This window comes from Dendropsophus ebraccatus, chromosome 13, assembly GCF_027789765.1.
Source record: "Dendropsophus ebraccatus isolate aDenEbr1 chromosome 13, aDenEbr1.pat, whole genome shotgun sequence".
Taxonomy (NCBI): domain Eukaryota; kingdom Metazoa; phylum Chordata; class Amphibia; order Anura; family Hylidae; genus Dendropsophus; species Dendropsophus ebraccatus.
In genome coordinates, this window is record NC_091466.1 from 48600519 (window position 1) to 48614432 (window position 13914).

The 13914-nt window shown below is 41.0% G+C and overlaps 1 protein-coding gene across 3 annotated transcripts in view; it reads right to left on the reverse strand.

Moving 5' to 3' along the window:
- LRRC9 (leucine rich repeat containing 9) overlaps window positions 1–13914 on the reverse strand; it is an 83334-nt gene that overhangs the window by 52394 nt on the left and 17026 nt on the right. For 2 of the 3 annotated variants that reach the window (XM_069950394.1, XM_069950392.1), the window contains exons 7-11: window positions 10597–10779; window positions 9352–9511; window positions 7212–7431; window positions 6766–6897; window positions 4018–4194 (exon numbers count right to left, since the gene is read on the reverse strand). In XM_069950394.1, coding sequence (XP_069806495.1) covers window positions 4018–4194; window positions 6766–6897; window positions 7212–7431; window positions 9352–9511; window positions 10597–10779 — 872 coding nt within the window. Of the gene's footprint in view, window positions 1–4017; window positions 4195–6765; window positions 6898–7211; window positions 7436–9351; window positions 9512–10596; window positions 10780–13914 lie in introns of all 3 variants that reach the window. The other variant, XM_069950393.1, reaches the window with a different exon arrangement.

Genomic DNA, 13914 nt, shown 5'->3' on the forward strand with positions numbered 1-13914 from the left:
GTTTACATGAATTGCTATTACCGGGGTTTGCGATCCTCTGCACTAATGCCGATGTCTCTCATGGTTAATATATTAAAATAATAAAACACATTTTCGTTGTAATAAAGTCCCTTTCGTTGTTCAATAATTAAATTTAAACTAATCCATCATTTTGCAATTAAATATACTGTTAAAATAAATAGATATATAAATAAATGTATATTTATATATATAATTATTTTTTGACAGTATATTTAATTGCACAATGATGGATTCGTTAGAATTAAATTATTGAATAACGAAACTGAATTTATTTCAACGAAAATGTGTTTTATTAATTAAATATTAATTAGTACAAGAAGCTCCATAAGCCGTTAATTCATATTGCCGGCAAAAGAGCATTCTGTACTAATCATCACTTTACTTTAATGAAAACATCAAATGTTTCTTCTAATTATGTTATCACAATAGCATTATTAGAAGAAACATTTAGAATTATATGTGCGCTCAGCTGATTGGCTGATCGGCTGAGCGCACATATAATTAGCGGGTCCGCAGCACAGTGACTTCATTGTGCTGCGGACCAGCGAAGAGACAACATCAGGGTGAGTATAGAGCTCTCCCCACCCCCTCCCCAGCACTGCACCCCTCCCAGCAAGGAAGGGGGGTCACTTAACCCCTTTCTTGCTGGGATGGGTGCAGTCTGACATCAGTCTGGCCCCCAAGGGGTTAAGGGGGATGCAATACATCCTCCCTTAACCCCTTGGGGGCCAGACTGTAAGCAGCGATCTGTAAAGATGCTGCATGCTGTAAGGAGCACAACACCGTTCACAATGATGGGTGTTGTGCTCCTGTTTGTGTGTTTTTTTGTGTGTTTCTCCCTTTTTGTTTTTCAGATATCGGTATCCTGGGGATTACGTCGGATTCCGTGGACTACGTCGATGACCAGCGTTTTTATTTGAATAAAAAATTTTTTTAACTTGTGTCTTGTCTTTATTTCTTTACTTTATAGACTTAGTAGTGGAAGCCGTCTAATAGACGGAATCCATTACTAAGTTGGGGCCTAGTGTTAGCCGGTATAAAATGGCTAACACTAACCCCCTATTATTACCCCAGTACCCAATGCCACCAGGGGTACTGGGAAGAGCCGGGTGCCAGTGGTCCCGGAGCGTCAAAATAGGCGCTCCTGGACCGGGCGGCAGCAGGCTGGTAAGATTTAGGCTGGGGAGGGCCTAAACCAATGGCTCTTCCCACCCTGGTGTTACCAGGCTGCTGTCGTTTGGTTTTTAACCCGGCTGGTTATAAAAATAGGGGGGACCCTATGCGTTTTTTTTTTAATTATTTATTTATTTTAAAAAAAACGCATAGGGTCCCCCCTATTTTTATAACCAGCCGGGTTAAAAACTAAACGACAGCAGCCTGGTAACACCAGGGTGGGAAGAGCCATTGGTTTAGGCCCTCCCCAGCCTAAATCTTACCAGCCTGCTGCCACCTGGTCCAGGAGCGCCAATTTTGACGCTCCGGGACCACTGGCACCCGGCTCTTCCCAGTACCCCTGGTGGCATTGGGTACTGGGGTAATAATGGGGGGTTAGCCATTTTATACCGGCTAACACTAGACCCCAACTTAGTAATGGATTCCGTCTATTAGACGGCTTCCACTACTAAGTCTATAAAGTAAAGAAATAAAGACAAGACACAAGTTTAAAAATTTTTTTATTCAAATAAAAACACCCCCACACCCCTCATTGACCATTTTATAAAAAAAAAAAAACAACAAAAAACCGCTGGTCATCGACGGAATCCGACGGAATCCCCAGGATACCGATATCTGAAAAACAAAAAGGGAGAAACACACAAACAGGAGCACAACACCCATCATTGTGAGCGGTGTTGTGCTCCTTACAGTATGCAGCATCTTTACAGATCACTGCTTACAGTCTGGCCCCCAAGGGGTTAAGGGAGGATGTATTGCATCCCCCTTAACCCCTTGGGGGCCAGACTGATGTCAGACTGCACCCATCCCAGCAAGGAAGGGGTTAAGTGACCCCCCTTCCTTGCTGGGAGGGGTGCAGTGCTGGGGAGGGGGTGGGGAGAGCTCTATACTCACCCCGATGTGTCCTCTTCGCTGGTCCGCAGCACAATAAAGTCACTGTGCTGCGGACCCGCTAATTATATGTGTGCTCAGCCGATCAGCCAATCAGCTGAGCGCACATATAATTCTAAATGTTTCTTCTAATAATGCTATTGTGATAACATAATTAGAAGAAACATTTGATGTTTTCATTAAAGTAAAGTGATGATTAGTACAGAAAGCTCTTTTGCCGGCAATATGAATTAACGGCTTATGGAGCTTCCTGTACTAATTAATATTTAATGAATAAAACACATTTCCGTTTAAATAAATTCAGTTTCGTTGGTCAATAATTTAATTTAAACGAATCCATCATTGTGCAATTAAATATACTGTTAAAAAATAAATATATATATAAATATACATTTATTTATATATCTATTTATTTTAACAGTATATTTAATTACAAAATGATGGATTCGGTAGAATTAAATTATTGAACAATGAAAGGGACTTTATTACAAAGAAAATGTGTTTTATTAATTTAATATATTAACTATTAGAGGCATCGGCATTCGGCATCATTGCCGGCTATTTTTGAAGTACTCCGTACGGACCGCCTGTCAATCCACGGCCGCATTTCCAGCCGCAAACAATGGTCTTGTTCATTTTTTACGGGTCCGTTTACGATAGGGCCGTAGATTCATACATAGTGTGCACTGTGCAGCCGTATATCGTATACTTTCCAGCGTACGCATGAACCACCAAAAATACCGCCGCACAATTATAGCCGCAAATACAGCCGCACACTTACATAGTCTGAACCTGGCCTTACACTGTAAGGCCACGTTCACACAACGTATGACACAAGCTGTTCTGTGACCTGGCCGTGTCACAGAACGGCCAGTGTCAGTGAAGTTTATTCCGGCCGGTACTGTAGGGTGTAAAATTTAGACTGGTACAAACTGGACACAGCAACCAATCACAGCTCAGCTTCCAGCTCTGGTGAAAGGAAAGAGGAGCTGTGGTTGCTGTGGCCAGTTTGCACCAGTCTAAATTTTACACCCTTTGATAAATCTCCCCCAATGTGTGCACTGTCAGGGTTGTGTGGCCGCTACAAAACTGACACGTCAGTTGTTGTTGCGGCCACTAGGGATCCCGGCTGGAGCGTATACTATGGGGGACATTTATGAAGTCCGACGTTTTTTACGCCGGGCTTACAAATGTCCCTGCAGCTCCGCAGCTCAGGGGATTCATGTAGAGGCGCACTGCCTCTACATAAATCCTGATCGCACGGAGCCTGTCTGTGCGAAGATTTTAAAACCTACGCCAGCTCTGAGGTTTCAGTGTAATTTTTCCACCAGAAAAATGATTGATGCAGCGCACGCAGAGGCCCACTGGCGAAAGTGGTGCAGATGGGTCTGTTGCGCATAAAATATTCGCAAAAATACCCTTTGTGAATATTTTTCCGCCAAACAGCCCCATCTGCGCTTAAAAAAGGCATTTTTGCCTTTTGATACATGTCCCCCCTATGTGTATACACTCCAGCCGTGATTCTATAGACTGCAGCACAATGTAAATTTTTTATTAATCATGGCCGTTGTTGCAAATCGGCAACAATGGCCGAGAGCAATAGAAAATTTATGTTGTGTGAATGTAGCATAAACTTGTAGGACTAAAAACTTGATAAATACATTGCAAAAATATTTATCTTGACATGCTCTACAAGTTTAACCATATTGGATATTGGAATATCCCTTTTATGCTAATTTTACCAGCACAAAAATTATATATATACAGTGTATATATATATATATATATATATATATATATATATACACACACACACATCGTATATTAAAATATAAATGGAAAGAACACAATAATTCATGTAAATCAGGAACTGCGAGACACATTCGAACCCTGTCTCTACAATGTGTGATGACAAGAGAGCATGAAACCTACGCTGCTGCGGTGCCGTCTTCATTGTCAAGGTAATCCTGAAGTCTTTCCTCAAATCTGAATCGTAGGATTCGATTGTGCACTCTGACTATTCGGTTTATTTTCACTCTGGTGATCCCGAATGTTTTAAAGTTTGATGCACAGAAGCGTGATAACATCAGATCATAACAGGACTTGAACCTGCATAAATTAGAGAATAAATTGAGATTTTAAGAGACTGAGGATATTGAAGCGGAAACAAAAGCTGAAACAATAGCTGAAAGCGGCAACATTAAGTGCGTGTAAATGGAAATGGGAAAATATGATGCCTTTGTATATATGTAATCACATATTATGATTTCAATAAAATTGTCCATAAAGACATAGCCATAGCGATTAACACAAAGCCACACTGTACAAAACATATTGGGGGCAATTTACTATGATCTGCGTTTCACACACATAAGTCTTAAGTAAACTGCCCCTAGAGTAAGATTGCCTCTTGATAGAATCTAGGTGCTGCCTGTGTAGAAGCCTCACAGATCTACGACTGCTCAGAGCTGGCATGAATTTTCACTACAATTTACACCTGCTAGAAGGCCTAAATTGTGGGGCATAAAGTCGGGCAGTCATGGTGCTTGATTAGCATCACCGTACAGGTCCACCAACAGATTTTTTGCAAACAACAGGCCCTATTACACGGAACAATTTTTTTGGCCGATAATCATTCCTTGTAATAGAAGGCAACGATAAGCCGACCTGAATGATGCCGGCTGATCGTTGCAGTTGTTTGTCTTTCACCATTTTTGAAAGACAAACGACTCATACAGCAACAATCTGCTGCCATCTGCCCATGGAATAGGAGCGGCGGCAGCAGACCGCTGCTACAAGCTATGGGTTGCGCCCAACCCCCCCCCCCCCCCCCCCCCCCCCGCTTTCACCTGCTCACTGCCACCGCATGTAATAGGGACACATTTTTGTGACTTTTGACCAATCTGAGACAGGTGGAGATCTTAATAAATTCCTCCCACTGGACTCCTTGCATAACAGCTGTTTAGCAACCAATCAAATTCAAGTGTGGCTTTCACGTTTTTTTTAAATCTTTTTATTCTGAATTTATTAAACTTTTTTATATTAATAGTACAAGATGCACCTGTGAGGGCAAAAACAATAAGGTACATGACGGTACAACTTTTGAAACATATAGAAGAGGTCAGAGAAAAAAAAAAGGTCAATCTAGAGAAAAACACTCAGCAACATTGATAAGGACAGGCCCCAACTTGTATGTGGTCAGAAAAGGAAAGGGATGGAATAGGAGGGAAGAAAAAAAGAGGGGTAGGGATGGGGGGTTATGTATCCCTCACTGAGCCAAAAGTCATTAAAATGTTTTGATTGGGTGCTGAGACCCCCACTGATCACTAGAACGAGCAGGGAGAAGTGCTCAGCTAAGTGCTTCTCTTCTTATCTCTCTCCAGGAGGACAGAGAGAAAAGCACTTAGCTGAACACTTCTTCCAATTGCTGTCTCAGCCCTCAGACTCCGACTAATCAACGTTTCTGACATATCTCTTTGATTGACACAAAAAATAAAAATTAGGAGAGCGAACAGTTACATTCATATTGTAGGTCGGTACCGCACCCAAAAGTTTTTTTTACTTTGTTGTTTTAGTGACATATCTCTTTGTAAATAACAGCAATACTTTACAGAAGAGCTGTGGTTTGTTGCTAAGGGCCACCAATACACTCACCTGATCACCTTAGGTCCGCTCCCAGCAATAAGCTGTTTGCTGGGGGGAGACAGCAGCATGCCAGGCATTTCCCCTGAGGAAGTCTAAGGGGGATTGTAACAGGTGGTGAATTTGATGTAGAAATCCATTAAAACACTGCAGTAGCTAAGCAGATGAGATTTTTTTTAAAAATTGCATCTATTGCTTACAATGATTGTCTCATCACGAGCAATCTTATGCCCCATATCCAGTATACATGGATAACGGTGGGTAATGCTCAGAGGCTGAGCCACAGATCGGACACTAAGGGTGACTTTATACAGAGAGATTTATCTGACAGATTTTTGAAGCCAAACCCAGGAATGGATTTCAAAAAAGAAAAAATCTCAGCCTTTCCTTTATGACCTGTTCTCTGTTTATAGTCTGCTCCTGGCTTTGGCTTCAAAAACCTGTCAGATAAAACTCTCTGTGTAAAGGCACCCTTATTTTGCAAAACATTAAATGTTGGTGCCAAGTGCTGGTTTGGAGGTAACAATTGTATTGTTTGGGTTGCACAGTGGTTGCGGTGTATCTACACATTCAACATTCATGCACAACTGTATATCACACCACCAATGAAATATTTATATATACCCTAAAAACCCCTTTATCTAATACATAATTTGTAAGGACAGATGAAACTCTTGTTTGCCCAGATTTGGACATGATAACAGGGATGTGCCCCAATAGTCGGCCAACAGAACACAAGCACATCTGATGCTGACTATTGTAAGGGACGGGTTCTCCTTGCAGAGAATCAACTAGTGCCCTGCTCTGTACGAACCAAGGTGTTTGGGAGCTTCTGATCTAGCTGACAACCCTAGCCATGTTTCCCCATTGTTTACAGGTCAGCCATTGATTTACAGTGTAGCTACCTACAGGTGGTACTAGAGAGACATATGCAACGCTCAGGTCCACAACTCCTCATTCCGTCAGACACAACACATGGAAATATTGCAGTCCCTATCCTCAGTACTTCTAATAGAAGCTGTCATGAACTGGGCTTACCACGAATCTGATGGAGTGCCTTCTTCAAAGCGAACATTCCCTACGGTTTCAAGCTCTGTCTGTAAGAACTGGGCCAAAAGATCAAAGCTTTGTTCCGTCCTCACAACGTCTTTCTCGTAAAAAGTGTCTATCCTAATACATTAAGAGGATAGAAGAATGATAGACGTGAGGAGATTTACTTTTTTTCCTATATAATAGATAAGTGTTAGTAGGTACAATATATACCAGAATGTGCACAAGTCAACCAAAAAGTGAAGTGTGAATCTATATGCTGGCCCATTAGACAATATCAGTGTACAAACACAATATATATGTATATTCACAGCCAGCAATCCTAGGTACTGAAAATTATTATGGACTTTTCAGTATAGAAAAAGATATTTTCAGTTCTGTATAGCAATCCAGTTATTCATTACATGAGAGCATCTACTTTACACACAACATACTCCTCCATCCTTTGCATCCAGAACTGTTGTCTTTCCTTTAGTTTACACAACTTTTGCCATATCTGCTCTTTCAGGACTGAGTCACTTTGATTGTTTTCTCCCTTTTCCCATGATTTCCCTTCCTCAATAGCTCTTTGCTGTTCCATATGATCATAAGACTTGGGAATACTGTTCTGGTACAAATTTAATATTTGTTGGGTGCCGCCTGATAGAGCCTCTTCTAGCTATAAAGAATAAGAAAAGAATTTACATGCACACATTCAAAAATGTTTTTTTATAGAATTTTTGCATAGTTAAAAGAAATACAATAAACACTAGAAATGGGAAAAAACAGGTTCCCATTCTAAGAAAAAACTGAGAAAAACATAATACAACTTTTGCCAATGTCCTATACAATGAATATACATAGATATAAACGTGAATAAGAATAAACTACGGATCCAACATAAATGATTGGTTGTCTTCTTTGCGTACATCTGTTACAACTCTACAACATATAAACAGAAACAGTTTCCAACATTACACCAAACTTATTAAACAATTTAGTGTCATGATCTGCCCCCAGTAAGCGATGGGGGTGCCAGACCCGGAGTGTCTAGCATGAACACATTAGATGCAATGTATATATCGGTCATTTTGCTAAGCTATGTTATACCAGTAAAATCTTCCATTACAAATTTCCTGTGAAGACACATCTCCCCATTGCTGTCTCAGAAAGAATTGTGTTTCACATGCTGGGCAGCAGTGCAAGGGAAATGGTGAAGCCCTGTTTCAATAGCAGAGCTGTATGGTGTGTGAAGACAACGAGTAAGCTCTGATAGAACAAATCAAAATCAAACCGGTGCGTTCAGCTGTTGGTATAAGGTTTATGGTGCCCTACTGACGGACCACCGACAGATGGTAGATTTAGGATTCGATAGAGATCAGGTGTAATGGAAAATCACCACCAGACCTTTTTGTTATGGGAAAGATCAGCCACAGCCAGAAAGCTCTCACTGCGGCTTATCTTTCTCATAACAAATGAAGTATATGAGTTCCGATCAGCAAGATTGATGCTTGTATGCAGTGCCTTTACATAGTACAACTAATTGAGCAGCAGGGTCGCACAAATGATCCCTGTATTGTTCGTGGGGCCATATTAATACATTGATATTTACACAGGGAAATGTGCAGCTGGTAAACAATGATTTATTGGTCTGCTCAAAAGGTGTGATCAGCCGATGATTTCCTGCTCCTAGGCTGATTGTTCAGTATGGCCAAGTGATCCTGTGTTCTGTATGAGGAGGGTTAGGGCTTGTGTAAAGCGGACTGGCAAAACCCTTTACTCTCCAAGCCTTAACGTCTGCAATTGACTCCAGTTGGTTGGGGAAGTCGGATGTTGCCTTACAGCTACCGGGAAAACATGGATACAGCCATAACCTGTATCCATGTTTTCCAGGACTCTCTAGAGTGGCATCCAACTCCTCCAGCTGCACAGGATCACTTGGCCATGTAAACGTACCTGTGTATGGGGAGGACAGGAGAGATAACTGGCAGCTGAAGGGTCGTTCGATCATCAGTTATAGAAGGTGTATGGCCACCTTTAATCCAAAAGTACTGTACAGAGATGGGCATAATATTAAAAATAAACATAATTATAAAGCTGCCACCATGAGCACTTCAGCGTGACGTCTAGGCACTGCAGCATGCTAGGAAGGTGCTATATAGACAATGTTCATGTGTGGCGATGCATACAAGCATCGCTACTCACTTCATTTGTTGGACTAGACAATGGGGAGTAATGCACTGTGCTGTGTGCATTCCTGGTCACTAAATTCACTGGTCCAGGCAGGCACTCTGGCCTGAAGATGAATGGCAATGCTGTATGCATCGCAGCTCACTCTGCACCTGGCCCAACAAATGTGTATGGCTGCCCAGAGATGAACAGTGCAATACTACATGTATTCTATGCTTCACTGCTCAGTGTATAGAAGCAGGGAGTCCTTGCATCTGTACTTTCATTGACACACTAGAGTGACACACCATCAATCATTTTAGCAGAGCTACATCTGTAATTATAACCTATGTTGTCATTAACTGTGAGCATTCAGGTACACATAGGAACTCTTCTGTATTAACCCCTTTAATGGCGTTATAACACTTACACTTTTTACATGGAAAATCAGTTTTCTAATTCTGTCCTGTGGTGTCTGTTTCAATTTCTTCTTTAGATCTTCCAGTATTTTTAATTCTTCCCTCAGCTGTCTGCGGACTGTCTTCATACGCATATTATAATACATAAGTTTTTTCATCACTGTAGACTACAAAATGCATTAGCGGTCTTATCAATTAAAAAAAGAAAAAAACATCAAAATAAGGACACAAGCACAATACAATAAAAGCGCACAATTACCCTCACAATACATTCCCAAAAGTGTCAAACAGAGGGCAGGAAATAGGACATACTATGATCGCATGATCCCGTTCAACCTGCGCCTCTTAGTAAATCCTGCCAGTGGAAAGGGGCGGGGCCTAATATAAGACAACAAGTACTCCGGTTTTCATAAATCCCCCCCCCCCCCCACTATGTACACTCCGTTCGGGATTTCTTCCGGCCGCACAAAGAAACAAACATGTTAGTTTTGTGCAACCACCATTCATTGAATGACGTCCGCACAAGACTGACAGAGCAGACAATGTAAAGTGCGGCTCCGGCAGCACTTTACATTGTCGGCTTTGGTGAACTGGAACGCTGGCACACCCGAATGTGCCCGCATCTCAAGTAAAAAGAAGTTCATCCGGCCTGTACTGCAGTACCAGCCAGGATGAACTTCACTGACAGCGACCGTTCTGTGACATAGCCGTGTCACAGAACGGTCGCTGTCATTCATAGTGTAAACCCTACTTAGGGTGTATGCTTCTTCAGTCCACTATTTGATACGCTGTAGGTAGTTAAGAAAAATAAATTACTAAAAGGAGTATCATAAAGGCACATTTCATTTTAGCAGCAACAGTAAAGGCTGTACATGGAAGCAACTTGGATTTGACATTAGGGGCATTAAAGGGTTTGTCCCAAGATGAAAAGTTATTCAAGGGGATCCAACCACTAGGACCCAGAGTGATTACAAGAAGCCATTGGAGCTGCAGCACATATGTTTAGCCAATGTCCAAATGACTTTTAATAGACAGCTGCATCGGGAATGAATGGAGCGATGGTAGAGCATGCATGCTGCTTGACAAATGATTTTCATTCTTATGATTAGTATGTAAATCTCCTACCGATCAGCTATTTATACCCTATCCTGTAGGATAACTTGTAATCTTGAGATAGCCTCTCCAACTCCCACACTGGAACAGTATAAAAAAGAGGTATCAAATTTGCTAATCCTTTCTAAAAATCACTTACTTCGGCCAAATCCTTGATTTGTTTATGGGATACATCGTATGTATCAAGTCTCTGTAGCTGCGGTATATGATATAACACATGTGTAGCATAATTACAGAAAAGGCAGACCAGGTTGGGACTATACTGTGGATCTTTAAGACCTAAATCCTTTAAGTTTGGAAGTCTTGATAAATTTGTGATCTCCTAACAAAAAAAGAGAATGTTAATGACATTCTGGACAAAGCAATCATATAAAATATAATAAAAATTAGGAATAAAAACAATAAATAAAACTAAATCAATGGTTATCAGGGGGATGAAAGCGGCCTGCATCATTTCTGTGTCCTGTAGCATCCTTTAAATTTGCCACCAAAGACCCTTTCTTCTGTTAAAATACGGTGTTTACTACCTATCTGCAACAATTCAATTGGGATTTATTGCTTGATTGACTTTTAACTGTGTTCACATTAACTGATCTAATGTTATACAGCCTCTTAGTCACTGAGCTTATAGCAGCCTTTACATTTTAACACTCCCTTGGTGATTCAGACTACTAACCATATGGTAAATTCAGGCATCGGTAATTAAACAACGGATTACACATTCCACTTTAAAGGGGTATCCTGGTTTCAGAAAATTAAGTTCCAATTTCCCCAAATACTTTAGATATTGACTAACGTGCAAGATCTCTGCTTGTTGTGATTCTTTACAGACTATTGATTACAGTAAGGGAGCCTTTACACAGAGAGATTAATCTGAAAGATTTTTGAAGCCAAAGCCAGGAACAGACTATAAACAAAGAACAGGTCATAAAGGAAAGACTGAGATTTCTCCTCTTTTTAAATCCAGTCCTGTTTTCGGCTTTAAAAATCTGTCAGATAAATCTGTCTGTGTAAAGGAACACGTAGAAATGAGTGTATCAGATTAATTTCAGCAAAACTGATCTGCGCTCATATCCCTCAGTCTCATGCACGGCTGTATCAGTAAAGTCACTAGAAGATTTAAACACGTTCAGTTCCCCTGACATCATATTGATTCATGACACCAGGAGGGCTGTACGTCCACAGCTTAGCTTCATGTTCCGTAACCTCTGTGCATTACGGAGCGTGAGAATAAGGCCTAAATCCTTCTCTTTTGAAGTCTTTGCCAGCACAGAACTATGCATTATTTTACATAACGAAACATTGAACTGCACTTTCCATTGTTTGGACCACATATCTAATAATGCTTCAGGAACATCAACCCTATTGCACACTTTTGTGTCATCAGCAAACAGACAAACCTTACCTACCATGTGTGTCCATTGGTCTTGGCATTAGTGAGTGAGAGAACCCTATACTGTATATGCATTTAACTTTGGTTATGTGTCTTGGCTTTGGCCCAGTCTAAATTGTGCCACTGTAATGGCAACAAACAGTATTAGCATATATTTCTATCTATCCTACTTATATCATCCTCTGCTGTGGTCTTGTTGAACAGGTCACTCTCCTTTAATGACTGTATTTTTATAGTACATACCTGGCATATTCTTATTATACTTCTTTGAGCCACCATTTTTTGACGGGTGATTTTTTTTTTACGGGTTTGTCAAATGTATAAAGGCCAAAATGATATATACAGCTGGGGGGTAGGTGCAGCTCACTTAAAGGGGTTATCCAGCGCTACAAAAACATGGCCACTTTTTTCGAGAGAGAGCACAATTCTTGTCTCCAGTTTGGGTGGGGTTTGCCACTTAGTTCCATTGAGGTGAATGGAGCCTAATTGCAAACCGCACCTGAACTGGAGACAAGAGTCGTGTTGTCTCTTGAAGGAAGTAGCCATGTTTTTGTAGCGCTGGATAACCCCTTTAAATAAATCCCAATGCTGAGTTTAACAGAAAAATGCCAATACCCAAGCATAAACAAATAAATATAGAATAAAAGAAAATGTATCTGTGCACTAAGCATAGAGTGCTAATAGAGTGTTTAATCATAAACATATAAAATACATAAGCCACAGGGCCTTCGTGGTGCAATAAAATCAAAACAAATGATTGAGAAATAAAATACAAAGTGGTCAAATAACAATGTCAAAGTCCCACAATCTGACCCCCCAAAACTGCTTGTATCTTCAGATAGCTGCTTTTAATCCTAGATCTGTCCTGGGGTCCGTTCGGTAATGCAGTTATTGTCCTAAAAAACAACTTTTAAACTGGCAGCCCTGTGCCAAACGACCATGGCCTAGACTGTGTATGCATTAGGCTGGCACAACCTCTCTGTCCCTCCTCCCCGCCCTCCTCATCATTAGGAATGCTCCAGGCAGATTGTCCCATATCCCTCACCTGTGTCAGCACAGCACATGGGCTGGATTGCTTAGGCACCTGTGCAATGTGCAGATAGGAGAAAATGTTCTAGGGGCATTCCTAATGATGAAGAGGGTGGGGAGAAGGGACAGAGGGGTGTTGCAATGCTATGACATGGGTACTCTAGGCCACGCCAGTTTGACTCAGGGCTGCCAGTTTAAAAGTTGTTTTTTAGGACAATAACTGCATCACCTGCCGAACGAACCCCAGGAAAGATCTTGGATTAAAAGCAGTTATCCGAAGGTACAAGTGGTTTGGGAGGGACAAATTGTGGGTACAAAGTCGCTTTAAAACATGATACTTTAAGCACACAGAGTTCATATAAGCTTCATGAAATGGTAATCTGGTCTTTAAATTCAGATCTAGAGAGGTACTCCCATCATTCTCTCAATAGCTTGCAGCAATCAGTGATAGTGGACAGATGAGGGTTATACTCCTTACCCACTGTGCTTGTGCAGCACTGCTGATGCAGCAAAATTCAGTTTGCTTATAATGATAGATGCAATGTTCCCCCTTAATTGGGGTATATGTATGTTTCTACAACCAGACAAATAACGCTGCCCTCCTGGCGATCTGTCTATAGTACAATGTGTGTGCTCAGTCTCTCTGGCTTTACAACTGCTAGTTGTTATAGAGGTGCACCTCTCATCCATGCAGGATCAGTGTCTCCTCCAGGGTCACCGGCGTCCCGGTCTGCCCACAGTAAGTGTGATATGACATATGACAAATATTTTTAGGTTTTTTTTAAAGAAAAAGTGGTTATGTTTTTTCTTTTTTTTTTTTTAGATGTCCATATAGATGTGTGTGAGAAAGTAATGAATGCTGAAATGTGTAATACAGCAGGAGCATCAGAGTAACTTTAGCTACTGATGACGTATGTCATTGCATTAAAACTCACAGTGACGCGTTTCAATCTTTTTTAAGTGCTGCAGTAAGAGTAAAAAGGGATGCAGAGCTTATGTCAGCCCAGAACATTATTTATCATTAAAGTATAAATG